Raw genomic sequence first — 17,502 nt, 5'->3', positions numbered from 1 at the left:
AAGCAGAGCGTGCGAACTTAACCACTACACCACTCGGCCGGCCCCTTATGTGCACATCTTTTAAGAAGTTGATGCTCTGGTCCTTAGTCCCATCCATCCAAGCATCGGTGATACCTACAAGACCATTATTATCTCCTGGTAAAATTTCCCACCCTCTTAGTTTATTACTCAGGCTACGTTCTTGGTACATATACATTGGAGACTATAGGACATAAGTTGTGAAACTTCAGCTTGCACAAGATTTTTACAATAAACTATAAAATGCAGGTTCCTGGGTCCCACAAGAGATTCAGAAGGTCTGTGCTGAGGCCAGGAGTCTGTTTTTCCACAAGGTCTCCTTCCCTCAACCTCATCTTGACATGCGGTTCCTGGATCAATTTAAGACACGCTGCCTTCTGTACCGTTCCTGACTCTTCTCCCTAGAATCTTCTGTTAAAGATTATAGAGTGTTTCCTTATCACTGCTGACTTTTCAAGGCCGTGACCTCTGTGCGACTATTCTGCATTGCCTGGGTGTTTCTCTCTCTCTCCTCCTGTTTTTGGGCATATGAACCTTGATGGTGTGGTTGGGACACTTAACAAACCCTTTCTCCTCGGTTTTGTAAGATGAAACCACCCCTTTCGGGGAAGGTCGTTGCTTAAATACGGCCAGCCGCAGTATACGATGCCAATTTTCATTCTCTGCAGTCCTCACTGTTTCTCTTCGCTTCTAACGTCATAGCCGTCTATTGATGGAAGCATCCTCAATGCTTTGAGTTTCCAGAGCAAGACCTCAAAGCCCCTAGACTCACACTGCCATTTTTCACGTAGCTGCAAATCTATGTGGTGGTCTATCATGGCCCTTTCGGTCCTCTGGGATGTCCACAGCGTGTACGCCACAAAAATTTTTTCAAACTGAGGTCCCTGTATTCCTGAGGGTTCCCTCAAGTGTTCCTGAAGGTCTGAGAACGCTCTAAGATAATTGTTTAATGTTATCTTTCCATTCCTATGATGATGTTAAAAATATACACATAACTGGATCGTCTGGCTGACTCCCTTGTAACAATGGCTGCCACGTGACTTCAGTTCCCTCATTGAAATCTGTTTACCGGCAGGTTGGCATCAAGTGACCATCTAAAAGGACAGCGTTTAACTTTTGATTTGTTGACAAGCATATTTGGCAGCCATTACGTTGGCTTGGCTTCCGTGCAGCTCAGACTGAAAGGCCAAGTCTCTTCTGGGGCTCCTGAGAGGAGGGCCCTCAAGTTCTGGGCCTTGTAACTTCTTGGCTTCATTTTCTTTTCTTTTCTTTTTTTTTTTGAGGAAGATAAGCCCTGAGCTAACATCTGCTGCAAATCCTCCTCTTTTTGCTGAGGAAGACTGGCCCTGAGCTAACATCCGTGCCCATCTTCCTCTACTTTGTATGTGGGACGCCTGCCACAGCACGGCTTGCCAAGGGGTGCCATGTCTGCACCCGGGATCCAAATCGGCAAACCCCGGGCCACCACCAAAGCAGAACGTGCTCACTTAACCACTGTGCCACCAGGCCGACCCCACTGGCTTCATTTTCTGCTGCTTTCTCCCTTACCCCACCAGCCTCCTTACTCTACACATGCTCTCTTAAGGGCCTTTGTCCTGGCCATTACCTCTGCCTAGAAGATTCTTCCGCCAGATATCTGCATGAACCACAATCTCATCTCCTTCAGGTCTTCGCTTAAGCGTTTGCTTAAGTGATTAAATCTCGCAGTCCTGTTTAAAAGTGCAACTCCCCCATCCACCCCACCTCCATCACACTCTTCTCTGGTCTCTTAACATGCAGAGTAATTCACTTTTTTATAATGTTTGCTCTTCATTGCCTGGCTTGCCTGTTAGAATGTATCGTTGTTCGCATTACTCGCTGATGTCTCCCAAGCACTTACAGCAGTGCCTGGCACACAGTAGGTGCTTAATAAATATTAACAAATATTTGATGAATGAATGAATGGACAATAATCACCTCATCTCTGCTCTTGTACCCATGCTAAATTTGTCCATCACTTTTGCAGATAAAACAGCTCTTTTGGCAGTGATAAATCACAATGGAAAGATGTTTTTCAATGGAGAAAACTTTAGGCTGAAAAATTTGTGTTTCTCAGAATGAGATCCGTGAAATCCAGGAACTCCAAGAACACGAGCTGAATCCACGGGGGTCGGCATTGGACTCACACTTCTCTAGCAGGCGCCTGACTTGACCACTGACCCCTTCTGCCTTTCCTTCCCCCCGGGCCAGGAAAGACATTGTGTCACCATCTGCCATGGCTGGGCATTCAGGGCGGGCTTTACCCTCCGTGAAAAGAATCCGCTCATATTTTTGTACAGTGCCAGAGTAGCCATTTTTCCTCTCTTTACATCATTTTCTTTGGCTTGCCAACTTTTAAGTTTGTTTCATTTTTCCTGATAATAAAAGAAACACAGTTACCTTAAAATAAGACTTAGAGAACTACGTATAAAGACGTACAAAGATATAGATGCCCAAAGACTTGAAATTCTCCTTCTTTGTAAAAGATACCTTCGGTGTCTTGTTTCTCTGCCCGTGCATGCAATACTCAGACAGAGCCACCATTACTATTTTGGTGTCGTTCTTTCTAGTCTTTTTTCTATGTGTATGTATTAAGTTGAACTATAGGAAGTCGCTGATGTTCAACCATTGCTGACCTATACAAAATGGCAATTTTATATGGTTTACACCTAGTAACTGACACAGTGGAAGCCATACTATGCGTATAATTTTACAATGTATTCTTTCCACCTGTCATTATAACAGCACCACTTGCCCATGGATTTTCCGATTCTTCGGCCTTTCATGAGCTTGCATTAACAGCACAAATAATTGATGAGCCCCAGCATCTCAGCTGGGGGCCCTGCCCTTTAAATCACTGAAACAGGCCACGTGGTGCCCAGACTTCCTGAGTCTCGATGTGAGTGACAGTCCTCAGTGACTCTTCCAGGAAACTCTTTCTATAAATGCCCCCGGCCTATGGCCTGTGGGGGGTGCTTGGCATCAGCTTTTCTGCCCAAATGGCAGCTTCTGGGAATGCTGCTAATAACTGTGTTCAGTTGCTCGCCTCTCATTCCTCTTAACTTCTATGAATCTGGTCCCCGACCAGTGATGCATATTGGGTTTGTGGCATAGCTTCCTCTCCAATGAAATGACCCTCTTTGGCTTTTTGAGTTTGTTGTTTCGTGATTTCTGGGCCAGGTACAATCTACCAGCACTACGAAAAGAGGGAGCTGAGATTTTTTTAGCTCAGCAGCAGCAGGAGGGCTGTAGTGAGGGTCCTGGCTTTCTCTCTGCAAACATCATCAGGACCATCAGCTCTGTATCTTTTCATCTCAGCGAAGTCCTAAGGAGTCCACGGACCCTGTGGTTCCATTATGTTGTGATTCTGCCTCCAAAATGATTGCCCAGGGACAGTAACCTCTGTGGGTCCTCTCCAGCCTGGCCTCATTAGCTGAGATGTGCGTGGTCTAGCCCTATCCCATACTGGGCCTCTGGTGGCTCTAGATTCTGCTGGGTTCAACCACACAGACTAAGAAGATTATGGATCCATCCAATAGCTCTATTTGCATAAGATTTGGGAGCTTACAAGATCAACCGCCATTGCTGATAATAACATCACATCACTCCAGGTGCAAGAGCATAAAAGGGTGGACTTTACTACTTTGGCCCCAAGAATAAAACAGTAACAGAGGACCAGAACAGTTAAAGGCAATCGGCAGCCTACGAAACACATCAAAGGGTAGAGAAAATAAGGCAACAAAGACGCAAAATGAAATGATACGTGTTTTCTCTTGTGATCAATACATGGTAAGCTACCACACAGACAGACATCTAACACCCCTGCTTTGAGGGCAGACCAGCCTGGGTTCCTGTGCTGACCCAGCAGCTTACCAGCCGTGAACAGCTCCTAGAATGTTTCCTCTTTTGCAAAACCAAGCTAAAAACACTCACTCTAAAGAGCGACTGTAAGGATTAAGGATAGAATATGTGTAAAATATTGCTCACTCTTGGACTTCATAATAGTTAGTTATTATTGTTTTTATTATTAGACACAAAACTGCAAGATTTTTTACTTTGGTTGTTTAAATGTTTATTATTTTAAAATAAATATCGCAAACACAACATTGTGACATTACTAGATAACTCAAAAATAAAACCAACCCTACTAGTCAAAAAATCAGACTATTTACATTTTCCCATATTCCCTTCTAGTCTCCATGAACGCGTGGACATAAGCTTCACGTCGTGTATTTGTGTTTTCAGCTTTTTTTTCGCTTAACATTACACTGTGATTTTCCCCGTTGCAATATGGTCTAATTTAGTGTAAAATAGTTATTATTTCACCAAACATCCTATAACCGAATTAATCATTCCTCTACTTGTGGACACTTCTTTGTTTCCAATTTGGGGGAAATCCTTTCATTTTGTCCCTGTTTCCGTTATGGGGATTTGAAATGCACAATTTTTTAAATATTTACGTTTTCTTCCCTTAAGTGTACGTACTTTTTTTAGCTTAATTTGAAAACATTGTCTAAGCTAATGACTGGTGGCTGTGGGGAAGGAAAAGGTGGTTTCAGCCTAGTTTTTGGTGGAAGGCAAATTGTGACAACTGCAAGAATTCACATGTCCATTCACCTCGGTTTCCTCATCTCAGCCCTTGGCAAACTGGTATGATGACAGAGCACTGCGCTAGGCACTCAAGAAATGGATCTTTAAAGTAGAGGAAACATGTTCATGCTCTTGATTTCATTCAATACCCACATACGCCCCAGATCGAAGCGGTAGGTATTCGTATTATTTGAGGCACAGAGACGGTGAGGCACTTGCCCCAGATCACACAGTGGCTGGGAGAGAACAGAGAACGCCTGTCTCAGACTGAATTTTCGGCTCTCCCACTGAAATGAATGCCCCCAGACCCCTCTCTAAGAAGAGGCGGGAGCAGAGAGGGGTTGACGACCGAGCCGGGCTCTACAGGGGTGTCGCCTGCCCGCCAGGAGGCCCCTCCTCCCGGGCTGGGGCTCGCCCGGCTCGGAGCATGCCCAGTGCGCTCCCCGCCCGTCCCAGCGGAGCAGGCGGGCCGCGCGGCTCCAGGTTTTGCCCGCCACTCGAGGGCGGGGCGGGGCGGGACCCGTTCCTGGGACTCCTTGGCTCCGTCGGAATTCCCCCTACGCGACGCTCGGGCGACGCCCGCTGCGGTGGCGCTACCCCAGGACTTGTGACTCGGGGACAACGACCGAAGCGAGGTTCTAGGGGCTGTCGGCGGCCGCCGAATGGCCCTGGGCCGACCGGCCCCCTGGACCTCGGGTTCCTGGGTCCGGGATGGTTCCAGCCATTACTCCATCCTTTCACTCACATATTCACTCAACAAATCGTTTTTGAGCACCTAGTGTGTGCCAGGCACTGTTGTAGGGGCGGGGACCCTGCAGTGAAGACAGGCAGGGCTCCAGCCGCAGAGCTGAAATTCCGGAGGTGAATACACAATGAGAAGTAAGCAAATCATAGGAAAAGTCGCTCACCCACCTCACCTCCTGCCCCTCTGCCCTCTTTCTATTGCCTAAGCAGTCCTGCGCCTTAGGGTCTTTGCACTGGCTGTTCCCTGTGCCGGGAATGCTCTTCCCAATTTTTCTGCGTGGCTGAAATGTCATTTTCTCCATGTCACCTCTCAAGGGCCCGATCTGACCGCTTCATTGAAAATGGCACTCCCTGCACCCCCAGGTCTCCTCACCCTGCTTTTTCCTTCGGAGAACTTACCACCTTCTGATATACTAGAGTAGTTGGCTTATTTTCATGTGTGTTGCCTACTGCCCGCCTCTCCTCCCCCAAACTCCACCAGGGGACGGAATTTTTGTTTATTTGTTCACCACGCGCGAATAACCAGCGTAGGTGATCAATAATTATTTGTTGAATAAATTAATGGATAGTGCTAAATGTGAAGAAAACATAGGGAGGACATGGAGAGTGTCCAGGAGGAGGGGGCCAACTTAGTAAGGTGGTCAGGGAAGGCCTCTCCTCGAAGGGGGACGTATGTACAATGAAAAGGTGCCGGTCAAGCGAAAAGCTGCGCAAAGACGTCCCACGCGGGGGGGGGGGGGGGGGGGGGGGGCACGTGCAAATGTCCCGAGGCTATCCAGGTTCTGAGTGTTTGATGGACTGAAAGGTGCTTGTGGGGCTATAGGAAGGCAGGTGGGAGATAAGGTGGAGGAGGGATGCAGGAGCACAGATGAGGTCGGGGGCCATAAATCTTGGGAAGAAGGTTTAAGACAGGAAGCTTACTAGTGGAAGGAGATGAGCACTGGACTGGGAGTCAGCAGGACCCCTGCTAAAGCACAAAGCCCCTGGGCGAGGCGATTCCTCATTTCAAAGGTTTGCTGAGCGCCGACTTCTTGACATTCCTAGGTATGAAATCACGGAGGCCCGCGCACACAGTAGGTGCCCAATAAGTGGCTGTGGAATCCACGCCTGCGTGCATGCGCAGGGGGACTGCGGCGGCCCGGGGCTCGGCAGGAGGGCCGCGGGACCAGGTAGGCGCGGCCGGGGGCGGGAGCGCCCCCAGGGCGGCCCGGGCGCCCGCCCCCCAGCTCCCCGCCCGGCGCGCGGGCCCGTCGCGGCCAGCCCGGCCGGCGGGAGCCGCCCGCGGGCGGCACTGGGCATGCTCAGACGGCGGCCAGGTCGCGCCGCGAGCGAGCTTCCGCGCCGCCCGCACGCGCCACCTACCTGGGCGCCCGCGCCCCCGGATGCTGCAGGTACGGGCCGGCGCGACCCCCGCGGGCCGCGGGCAGGGGGCGGGCGACCGGGCCGGGGGCGCGCGCGGGGCCGCCCCGCCCCCCCTCCCCGGCCCCGGGCGCGCGGCGAAGGCGCGGGAGGACGGACGGACTGGCGGGCGGGTGGCCGCCGGGGGGCCCGCGCCACGTCGGGGCGGGGAGGGGGCGCCTCCGCCGCGCTCACCTGGCGGGCCGGGCCGGGGGGGCGCAGGCCGGGCCGGGTGCGGCTCGGTCCCCGGCGGGCGGGCGGGCGCGCCGCGGTGGCGGCGGCGGTGGTGGCGGCGGGGCGTGGGCGTGCGCTCCGGCCGGGGCAGGGTCAGGGGCGGGCGCGCGCGAGCCCGCTCGGCCGGCGACCCCGGGGCCCCCAGCGCCACCGTGATCGCGGCCCCGGGCGCCGAGGGGGCGCACGGCCCGCGGGGAGCCAGCCAGGCGCGGCGGCCAGACCTCCTCAGCTCCCGGGGCGAATCCGCCTCTCGGCTTTCAAAGATGGCATTTCCTGGGCCTGGCACGGGCTCCAGCGCCAAGAAACCCTGCCCGTTCCGCGGGCGATCCGGAATGATTTATCAGGTACCTGCGGTGAGACAGCTGCAGTGGAGGGGCGACCGCGAGAGCCCCCGGCTCCCCGGAAATTCCCATTTCCACCATGTAAAGTCGCTGAGAAGTTGCGGTTGCCTTAAAAATTCATGGGAAGTTGAGACAACTTGACACCTGGGTTTTCCGAGGCGGTGAAAAGAGCTTGTGACTTGGAAACTGGAGACCTCTGTTCGAGTTGGGCTCCCCTCTGGCCAGCTGGTGCCCTTGGGCGAGTTGTTTAACCTCTCTGATCCTCCGTTTCCTCCCCTGCAAACAGCCGGTAATGATGCCCACCTCGCTGGGTTGTTGGGTGGATTAAGTGGGATAAATTATGTGGAGGTGTTTGGCACCGTGCCCGGCACAAAGCAAGGGAGCAGTTGGCGTGATGTGAATTTAATTCGTTTAGAGACCCTCGTGGCTCCCATTTCACCAGGAAATTAGAATTATGAAAGCATCTTCAGGGCCTAGTGGCAGAGTGACAGACCCTGTCTTTGTGCCCAGGAGAACTTCTCCTGAAGTCAAGGGCTTTGGAAAAACAATTTAGCCGAATTGTAATCGGAGAGCATCTTTAAAAGCAGTTTTATACATTCAGAAACTCCAGAAGTTGGCAGTTCGGCTTTACTTGCAAAAGAGCTGTTTTGCAAGATGATCCATCTTGCAAATGTTGAAACAGATGATGCTTGAAAGTAAAGCCTGGTTAGGAAGATTTCTGTTCTAAAAGCCTCCTAAACCTAACTCTCAGTGATCACTTAGATCAGGGTTTCTTAACCTCGGCATTGTTAACATTTGGGGTTCCATAATTCTTGGTTATGGGGCCCGGCCTCTGCCTTGTAGGATGTTTAGCAGCATCCCTGGTCTCTTTCCAGTAGGTTCCAGTAGCAATCCCTTTCCCTCAGTTGTGCCAACCAAAAATGGGTCCAGACAGAGCCGAATGAGCCCTGGTGGGCAAAATATCCTCCCTTCCCCTTTAGAACCACCGATTTTGCAGCATCCCGCTTTCTGTCATTAGCCTGGGTTGTTTGGGAATTTCGTCTTATGTTTTTGATATAGCCTTATAGAACTGCACACAGTACATCCACATGCATCAACACATTTAATTTTTACAGCTACCCCTTGGGACTGGTATTATTCCCATTTTATAAAGAAGGAAATTGAGGCATTGAGCAGTCGATTACCCAGTATGTGATGTCGTTTGGATGTTAACCGAGGTCTTCCGGTTCCATGGGTAGTCTTTTTCTTCGGCATTAACCTGCCCTTTATTGTCCAGAGACTCTGAAATAGATGACTTTCCTGATTATTAAATCATGATGTAAAGTAGATTGGAAGCCAGAACCCGTCTGAGATTGACTAGTTGAAAATTAACAGTAAGCTATTATCTGACAGAGAGTAGGTCGTTCTGGTTAAATATTCCAGTTGATAGTGAGCTCCTGTAAATCCCACCTACAGTTAATGGAATAGCAATTTGCAGAGAATTAGAATAGAATGAAACGTGCCTAATACTCTATTGATCCTGAGTTGTCTCTGGTGATTTGCCATCTCCTAAAACGGACTCCTGTATGCAAATTAGACATTAGCTGGAGAATGTCAGAGGTCAGGTTACTGACGGCATTTTGGAGTGGCTGAGGAATTCTCAGCAAGCATTTATGGGGCTGCTTCTCTATGGTAGATGCAGTGCTGGGTGGGGCTGCAACATAGGCCAGGGGACCTGCGGGGGCTTCTCTGCAAGGAGAGGCCAGGTTCTGGCCAGGCCGGACACGTGGCAGGCAGAAAGAACCGAAGGTAACACTCAGGCAAATTTAGGATCCCACACTCCATCACCACTCCTGTCTCTGAGCCCTCCTGTCTGCACTTGATCATAGAGAACGTCTTCTGATTGCTTTTAACGTTCTCATTCAGGTATCAGGAAGCTGGTCAGAGACAAATCATATCCCTGAAAGAAGCTGGGGCTCCAAGCCGGTGATCGGTCCCAGGCCATTGAGACCAGCTCCCTGATGGTTGGTTGTGAACTGGCAGGTTTCGTGTACATTATTTATCATCCGTGTCGTTTTCCTTGCCCCTGCAGATGAGGAAACTGAGCTAGCAAAGGTAGTGTGGGGCTAGGAGCAAGAGGGATGCATTGTGACCTTTTGAACCTGGGGTCCAGGCGTCTGAGGGATTGTGTTTTCTAGGATGGACATAAGTCACCAGAGGGGCTCAGCTTTGGGGACTGGAGGGAGCAGGAAGACATGGCCCCCTACCTCCCCTGCAGCCTTCAGGGTTTGTGGCAGGTTGGGAGGGGACCAGCAATTGGTCCTTCTCTACCTAGGAGAGTGTCTGTTGACCTTAATCCCAGAGCTCACCTTCCTTCCAGCAGACAATGGCTCCTGGAAAGGAGGGCTGATCCCTCTTCATCCCTTCCCAGGGTCTGTTGCAGAGGCTGGAATGCCTGTGGCACCTGGCACCCCGCATTGGCCCTGGTGTTGGTGGCTGGTGGGGGCGGGCAGCCTGCTGGTGTTGCCCCCCTAGGCTGGGCTCCTCTTACCGACTCTCCTAGAGACAGAACAGGACCCGGTCAGTGCCCACACTGCCCTAGCCTGGGTCCTCACAACCACAGGCTCAGATCTCACAGGTGTCTCCTTTCATCTGCCTGAGGGGCACGTAAAGGCAGTGCTTGCTAGGCCCCTGGCTGAAATCTGATCTCTCCTGGCTTCCAAGACCCAGAGATCTTGAGTCTGCAGAGCTTCTGCTTGGGCTTGCACCTGAAGCTGCCCGCAGCCTCCAGGTTCAAACAGCTGTGAGCACAGATTTAACAGTAAAATAGGACATTTATGGAGCCCATACTGTGTCGGGCCCTGGGGCTGCAGGGATGAAAGCTGAAGCCCTGTCTTGGAAGGATGCATGGTGGAGTTGGAAAGACAACGACATTGGGGTGTGTGTGTGTCTGTGTGCATCTCCACCTCCGTCCATCTCTCTGTCTATCTGATAACTACTTAAAAAGAGGATAAAGGCAGATGCAGGAGAGACCAGAGGAGGCAGCTGTTCATTCTGACGGGCATCAGGAGCACCACAGGGAGAGCTGGCATTAGAATCCAGCCTTGAAGGTAGAGAAGATGGCATTCGAGGGTAGACGAACACAGGAGCACAGTCTCAGAGGCATGAAGAGCCTTTGTGTACCTTGTGGGGGATGACTCTTTCCTGGGTGCAGCCTCCTGACCTTGGCTGGTGCAGAACCCAACTCCTGTAGGCAGGGTCCTGCCCAGTCTCTGTACAGGGGCCCAGCCTTGCAGCCCAAGAGTAAGTACCCACGCTCCTCGTTTGCCCTGGATAGGAGCTCTGCCTCTGGGTCGTCTTTGAGGCATGAGCACCTTGTGGGAGGGATGCCTCTGATTTACTTATTAAACACTGATATGGTACTTACTGGCTGCCAGGCACTGTTCTGAGTGCCTTCATTTAATCCTCGTGGCAGCCCTCTGGCCACGCTGCCTCCCCGGGTACCAGCCGCTTGGTAGGTAGGTGAGGGAAGAGCTCATTTCCCCAGACTCTGTCCATCTGTGGGTGATGCTCTGATCATGGTACAGCTTCTGGCTGTGGTTTCCGTCGATGTGCCCGGAAACAGCCAAGTCTGAGAGTCGTGATGGAGTGCTGACCGCCATGGATTTTTCTCCGTGACCCGGTTTCCTTCGGGGGGCTAGCCGGGCTCCACCGGCTGCATTTTCTGAACCAAAGACTGGCAACTGCAGTCTGAAAAAGAATGTTTGTGCTGCTTCTTTATGCAAGAGGAGGCCTGGGAGGTGTTGTTTGGATACTGAGAGAGTGGAATTTTTGAGACATTTCGATGGTTTATGTGGAAAGTTAGGACAGAGGATTTGAAATTGGGATACTCCTGGAAAATTCAGGTCCCATGATTTACTGTCAGGATACACAAGGTTTTAGTAAATATTTAAGCAATGTGTAGTTTGGAGTGAAGTTTCTGTAGTGAGCCTGTTCAAGCCCCAGAAGGGAATAAATGGTGCCTTCCAGCCCCAGAATCTTGCTAATCCTACCCGCCCCATTTTATAGATGGGATGAGAAAACTGAGACCCAGAGGGATGAAGTGACAGCCCGGGGGGCACAGTGCTTGTATGTCGGACATCCAAGATTTGAACCCAGGTCTGTCCCTAGACAAATCATTCAGCTGTCAAATGAAGATACTAATAAAACCTGTTTCCTTTAAATTGACCGGTTTAAAGGAGTTCGTGACTGAAACCCACTAAGGCAGAACTTGGCACAGGAAAAGGCCCCTCCCTTTGTGGTCGGGCCCCTGACCCTCCAGACAGACCCTGTGTTTAGCTTCAGTCCTGGGAGTTGCTGTGGGCGAGTGACAGCCCACTCCCAGGGACCAGAAAGGGGGGGTGGCCAGCTGGATGCTGTGTGGATGAGAGGCACTGATCCAACTTTGGGAGTGGGGTGTGAAGACCTGGCTCGTGCACCCCGGTTGCCTCGGCTGAGTCAGCCTATGGTCTAGATCCCGGGTTCTTGGTGACAGAGGCAGCAACCAGCTCCGCCAGCCGGCCCTTGACCCTAACCACTGGTGGGCTCGGAGGGGATGTGTCACAGCCTGAGCCCAGGTCTTGCCCACTTCGTTTTCCCCGGTTCCCTCCCCTGGTCTGCTTATCAAATTCATACATGGTTGTGGTTGAAAACCAAAGTGTCACGGAGCAGAAGAAAAATCATTCATGATAGTCATGATGCTCCTCAAGGGGCAGCCGCCACCGCCGCCACCACCACCACTGATGTGGACCCCACACGCCCTCTCACCTGCCAGCGTGTTCTTGCCTCTGCAACCAAGGGGGTCTTTCAAAAATCCTTCCTATTGCTCTTAGAATAAAAGACAAGACAAATGTTGGCATCTCCCACAGGCCCCAGTGTGTGCGCTTTGATCTGCATGGTTTTCCCAGCTCTCGCCTCACCTGCTGTGAAGGCCTGGAACTTTCTTCCCCTCCCCCCGAGTTAACTAACGCTTCCTCTGGGTCTTAGCCCATGATTGCAGATGCCTTCCCTCACCTGCCTGCTGTAAATGTTCATGCCGCCAGGTCGCTCCCCTTTTACAGCACTTTTCACAGTTGCGGTTCATTTGTGTAATTATTTGTATTAGTATCTGTCTCCCCAGCTACACTGGGAGCTCTGTGAGGTCAGGGTCTTTCTTTTTTAAAGAAAACTTTCTCTGAAACTTATTTTTTTTCTTTGAACTTTTTATTTTGACCTAGTTCAGACTTATAGAAAAGTTCCAAAAATAGAACAAAGAACTCTGCTCTTCTCCCAGATTCCCCAGATGTTACCATTTTATCACATTTCTCTTTCTACGTAGGTATATATTTTCCCTGAACCATTTGAGGATCGTTTATAGACTCATCCTTTCCCCCCAAAATTCTTCAGTGTGTTTCCTAAAAACAATGACATTCTCCTATGTAACTACAGTGTAATTTTTAGAATCAAATTATGTTAATTAAAATAAAATATTTTATTTATTTAATATTGATTCATAGTGATACAATATAAAAATACTCTTATCTAATCTGTAGACCATACTGAGGTTTTGCCAGTTGTCTCAACAGTATCCTTTGTAGCAAAGAAAACCCAAGCTCGTGTGTTCCATGTGGTTGTAACACTTCCTATTCTCCTTTATACTGGAACAGTGCCTTGGCCTTTCTCTGTCCTTTATGACCTTGACGTTTTTGGAGAGTACAGGCCAGTTATTTCCTAGAATGCCCTTCAATTTGAGTCTGTCTGTTTTAACTCACCATTGTGTCCCCAGCGCCACTGGAACGTCAAATGCACTCAGTAAATATCTGTTGAATGAAGAGACACGTAAGATGGAAGGAGGTGGAAGGAAAAAGGTCCACAGGTTTTCTAGTTTCCCCCACTCCTTTCCTTGCTGAAGGATGCTATTTAGTTGCAGTCACAGTGTATATAGATTTAAATCTTGCTATTTTTATAGCACAGCTTTCCCCCCAAAAGAGAGGCTTCCTCAGGGGTAGTGAGCCTGCTGTCTCTGCAGGTATACAAGCAGACGCCAGGTGATGGCTTGGCAGGGATGCTGGAGAGAAGAGTGGAACGTTTGTTGAGGGGCAAGCCTCAGCCTGGAGGTCCCTCCTGATGCTGAGCAGGCTTCTCTAACCATGACTCTTAACTTTGCACTTGGGGCCCAAGAATAAGGCAACTCGAATTTATCATCCAAGCCAGAATATTTTGAGAATAAAAGGTGGTGCTATAATAATTGCATCTAATCGAGGAGGCTCCACTGGGACTCCCTGGGCACACACGACTTTGAGGTTGGAGATCAGTGCTGGGGGGTCACCCTGGAAACCCTTCTGGCCCTAGGATTCCTCTCCCTGGATGAAGACAGAACTGATGTCCTTGTCTGTGGGTCCATGTTCACAGCTTTGGTCCTGATGAACCTCTGGGGTCGCACTTCCCTTGGCGTGCCCCTCTGCAGCCTTGCTCCTGCTACACCAGCCTTTTCTCAGCCTTCCCCTCACTGTGCTCCTTCCTGCCCTTCCCTGAACCTCATCTTCTCTTTTCCTCCAGTGCTCACACTTCCACCTGTCCTTCCTGCACAAACACCCACATCCCTCTCCCAGCCCTGGTTCTGAGATCAGAACCAGTCACCAGCCTTTGGCAGAGGCAGGGAAGCAGGTGGCACTGGGCACCCAGGCACAAGAGGATGGGCATTGGATGACCAGTAGGTGCAGACAGGGACTTGGATGCAGAGAAACCAGGCAGGAAACCAGCGTCTAGGGCTCCCGGTAACAAGGTCAGTACAGGGCCGTTTATCAGGAAGCCTAGATTTGCAATATCGAGTGCCTGGGCACTCCGGGCAGAGGGGCCGGGCACTGGGATCCATGTAGTATGGTTCTTTAACTCATCTTCTGCTTGGGAAAAAAGACAAAGCCTGCCTTCCTCGATTAAAATGTACTGTAGGAGGAAAATGTGAAGTTGTAGAGAGATTTTCTGGGGCCTCCCAGTCTTGTGGACTTCGTGAACACAGTCCAGGGCAGTATAGTGTTTTTATAACTCGGGGCATCGGTGGCTTTAATAGAAAAGCCAGTTAGCTAGTGAAGGAGTATTCTAGTTCTTAGAATGGAAGATACTAGCACTTGCTAAACTTTGGGAAGGTTTTCTAGTTAACTGTGATATCATGCTTTACTGGTTAGAATGTTCTTTTCCCCTCCCAAGGCACAGCTCTATAAAAGCATTTAGGTTGAGGTCCCTTTTTACAGGACAGAAAGGATTACACAGCATCAGAACTGGAAGGGACCTCAGAAGGACCTTCTCCAGCTCTCTCTAGTTGGGGAAACTGAGGCCCTGAAAGGGGTGTGGCATGCTCCAGGGCACACAGGTGGTCGGTTGCAGAGCAGGGCCTGGTACCCACGTCATGCAGTCTCCAGCCCCCTGATCTTAGGTGTGTTTGCTAGATCTCATTTAAGGACGTTTATTAGACGGACTGTACGTTTCTCTTATTTTGTTAACATCCTTTGCCATTTCTCTAACTATTGAAATGCATTGTATTGGGATTGAAGCAGTTAGACATCTCTTGCTCTTTTATGTAGAAGTTGCTAGGCTGATTTTTTTTTAACTTTTTATTAAGATTATGATCGTTTACAACCTTGTGAAATTTCAGTTGTACATTATTGTTAGTCATGTTGTAGGTGCACCACTTCACCCTCTGTGCCCTCTCCCCGCCCCCCCCCTGCCTTTCCCCTGGTAACCACCAATCAGTTCTCTTTGTCTCTATGTTTAACTTCCATCTATGAGTGGAGTCATACAGAGTTCATCTTTCTCTGTAGGCTGATTTTTTTTTATTTTCAGATAAAAAAGATGATACATATTTTCCGTTGAATTTCTATATTCTCTACTAGTGTTTCTCAACCTTGAGCACATCAGAGTCACCTGTTAAAACACAGGCTGCTGGGCCCCACCCCCCAGAGTCTGATTCATTGAGTCTGATTCAGTCTGAGTCAGACTCTCAGGGGAGGCCTCAAAATTGGCATTTCTAACAAGCTCCCCAGTGATCCACTGGTCCAGTAGCATCCTTTGAGGACCACTGCCCCAGGCTTAGTGATAGTTTCAGACAGTGTGCTGTGCACTCTGCAGCCAGCTGGGCCCTCCCTGCAGTCTGACCAGCCCCCCATCCTCGCTTCTTACTCCCGCACCAGCCAACCTGACCCTTCCCCTCTCTCCAGGTCTCCTACCTGTTGTCCTCGCCTCTCCTGGTGACCCCACCCCCATGGTCCTGAGATGCTCATCTGGTGGGAGCCTCCTCACCTTTCCCCCTTCTCCTTCATTTTCTGGCTCCTTTTTCTTTGTCCCCCTTTCCTCCAGTCTGACAAAATGAGTGTCTTCTGGCTTAGGCCTACCTCTCCAGGACTGTCGTCCCATCACCTGGCAAAAGACCTCCTCTGAGCCTGGCCTCACCTTTAGGTCACCGCCCACTTACTCCCTTCCCTTTCCCTACCAAGCCTCCTGGAGGAATAGTCTACACTTGCTGAAAAAGATTTGCTCTCACCTCTCTTAGACCATTCAATTCCAGGAGTTCAGATTTTCTCTAGTACCTATCATGAATGAAAGACATAATTGTGGTAAAATACGCATAACATAAAATTTACCGTCTTTGGGGGCCAGCCCAGTGGCGCAGTGGTTAAGTTTGCATGTGCTGCTTCAGTGGCCCGGGGTTCGTCAGTTCAGATCCCGGGTATGGACATGGCACCGCTTGGCAAGCCATGCTGTGGCAGGCGTCCCACAAATAAAGTAGAGGAAGGTGGGCACGGATGTTAGTTCAGGGCCAGTCTTCCTCAGCAAAAAGAGGAAGATTGGCAGCAGATGTTAGTTCAGGGCTAATCTTCCTCAAATAAATAAGTAAATAAAATTGACCACCTTAGCCATTTTTAGATGCACAGTTCAGTGGCATGAAGTCCAGTCACACTGCACCACGTGTATCCACCACCAGGCATTCACAGAACCCTTCTCATCTTGCAAAACTGAAACTCTGTGTGCACTTAACACTAACTCTCCCTTCCCCCCTCCATTCCCAGCCCCTGGCAACCACCGTTCTACTTTCTGTCTCCATGAATTTGACTACTCCAGGTATCTTGTACAAAGAGAATCATGACAAGATTTGTCCTTCTGTGACTGCCTTATTTTCTTCAGCATGGTGTTCTCCAGGTTCTTCCACCTCATAGCATTTGCCAGAATTTCCTTCCTTTTTAAGGCTGGAAAATATTCCACTGAATGTATAGGCCACATTTGTTCTTTCATCCGTTGATGGACCTTTGGGTTGCTTTCACTTTTTGGCTATTGCAAATGATGCTGCTGTGAACATGGGTGTCCGCGCGGGGACCTGCAACCTCAGGTAGGATGTTTAAGCATTTGTAACGCAGTCTCAGCTCCCTCTCCCCCCTGCATCCCCAGCCCGCCATCCCTAGGCTTCCCCAGCTGCCCCTTGACCAACACTAGCCTTGCTGTGATGGCCAGGGACCGCTCACTTGTCAAGACCAGTGGCCAGTTCACATGACAGCCCATTCGGTCTCTGTGTGCCTGGCCAGGCGCCCCTCCCTCGTGCCGGGGCTTCTGTGAGGCAGCTCTCCCCTCGCGCCTCCCAGGCCACCTTGGCTCATCCTCTGCTGTCTGCTCCCTTTTTCCTCTGCTCTTATTGTCCTGCGGGCCTTCCTGGGTGAACTCACCTGATCCCATCGTCAGGGGCTCACAGGTCTGTGTCTCCAGCCTGGTCATCTGCGGGCAGTTGAGGTCCTGTGGATATCACATCTGAACATCTCCCGCTGAGTGTCCCCTGGTCCCTTCTCTGCATGTCCAAAACAGCCCTGCAACTTCTTCCTTAAAAACATCCGCTCCGTAAGTCCCACAGTCTTCAGCTTAGAAACCCCAGGGTCACCCTCAGTCACCCCGACACCTGCCCTGGGCACAGCCTGCCCATCACACCTCAGGGATCCCTCCTCTGGCCCCTCTTTCCTTTCCACCCCAGTGAAAACTGGGTTCGTCCCTATGCTTCTCCCATCTGCCTCCACTTTGCTCACTGTCCCCCATAAGCCCTTCATGTCTTTATCTCCTTCACTTTGCTACCAGAAACTGTTCCCTACGAAAGCACATAAGATCTCCTCATTCTCTGCAGGTTCCA

The 17,502-nt window shown here is 50.5% G+C and overlaps 1 protein-coding gene across 8 annotated transcripts in view; it reads left to right on the top strand.

The window, feature by feature from the left end:
- The window catches only part of PTPN3 (protein tyrosine phosphatase non-receptor type 3), a 141,496-nt gene that overhangs the window by 29,242 nt on the left and 94,752 nt on the right, over window positions 1–17,502 (top strand). For 2 of the 8 annotated variants that reach the window (XR_002804127.2, XM_023629859.2), the window contains exon 1: window positions 6,602–6,761. The exons of 2 other annotated variants lie outside the window; for them this stretch is intronic. Coding sequence is in view for 1 of the 6 variants with exons in the window: in XM_023629859.2 (XP_023485627.2) it covers window positions 6,668–6,761 (94 nt within the window). In the remaining 5 variants the exon portion in view is untranslated. Of the gene's footprint in view, window positions 1–6,601; window positions 6,762–7,123; window positions 7,633–17,502 lie in introns of those variants that run through there. 4 more of the 8 variants (XM_070251280.1, XM_070251278.1, XM_070251282.1 and 1 more) reach the window with 4 other exon arrangements.

This window comes from Equus caballus, chromosome 25 (assembly GCF_041296265.1).
Source record: "Equus caballus isolate H_3958 breed thoroughbred chromosome 25, TB-T2T, whole genome shotgun sequence".
Taxonomy (NCBI): domain Eukaryota; kingdom Metazoa; phylum Chordata; class Mammalia; order Perissodactyla; family Equidae; genus Equus; species Equus caballus.
This window is presented reverse-complemented; position numbering and strand designations above follow the sequence as displayed.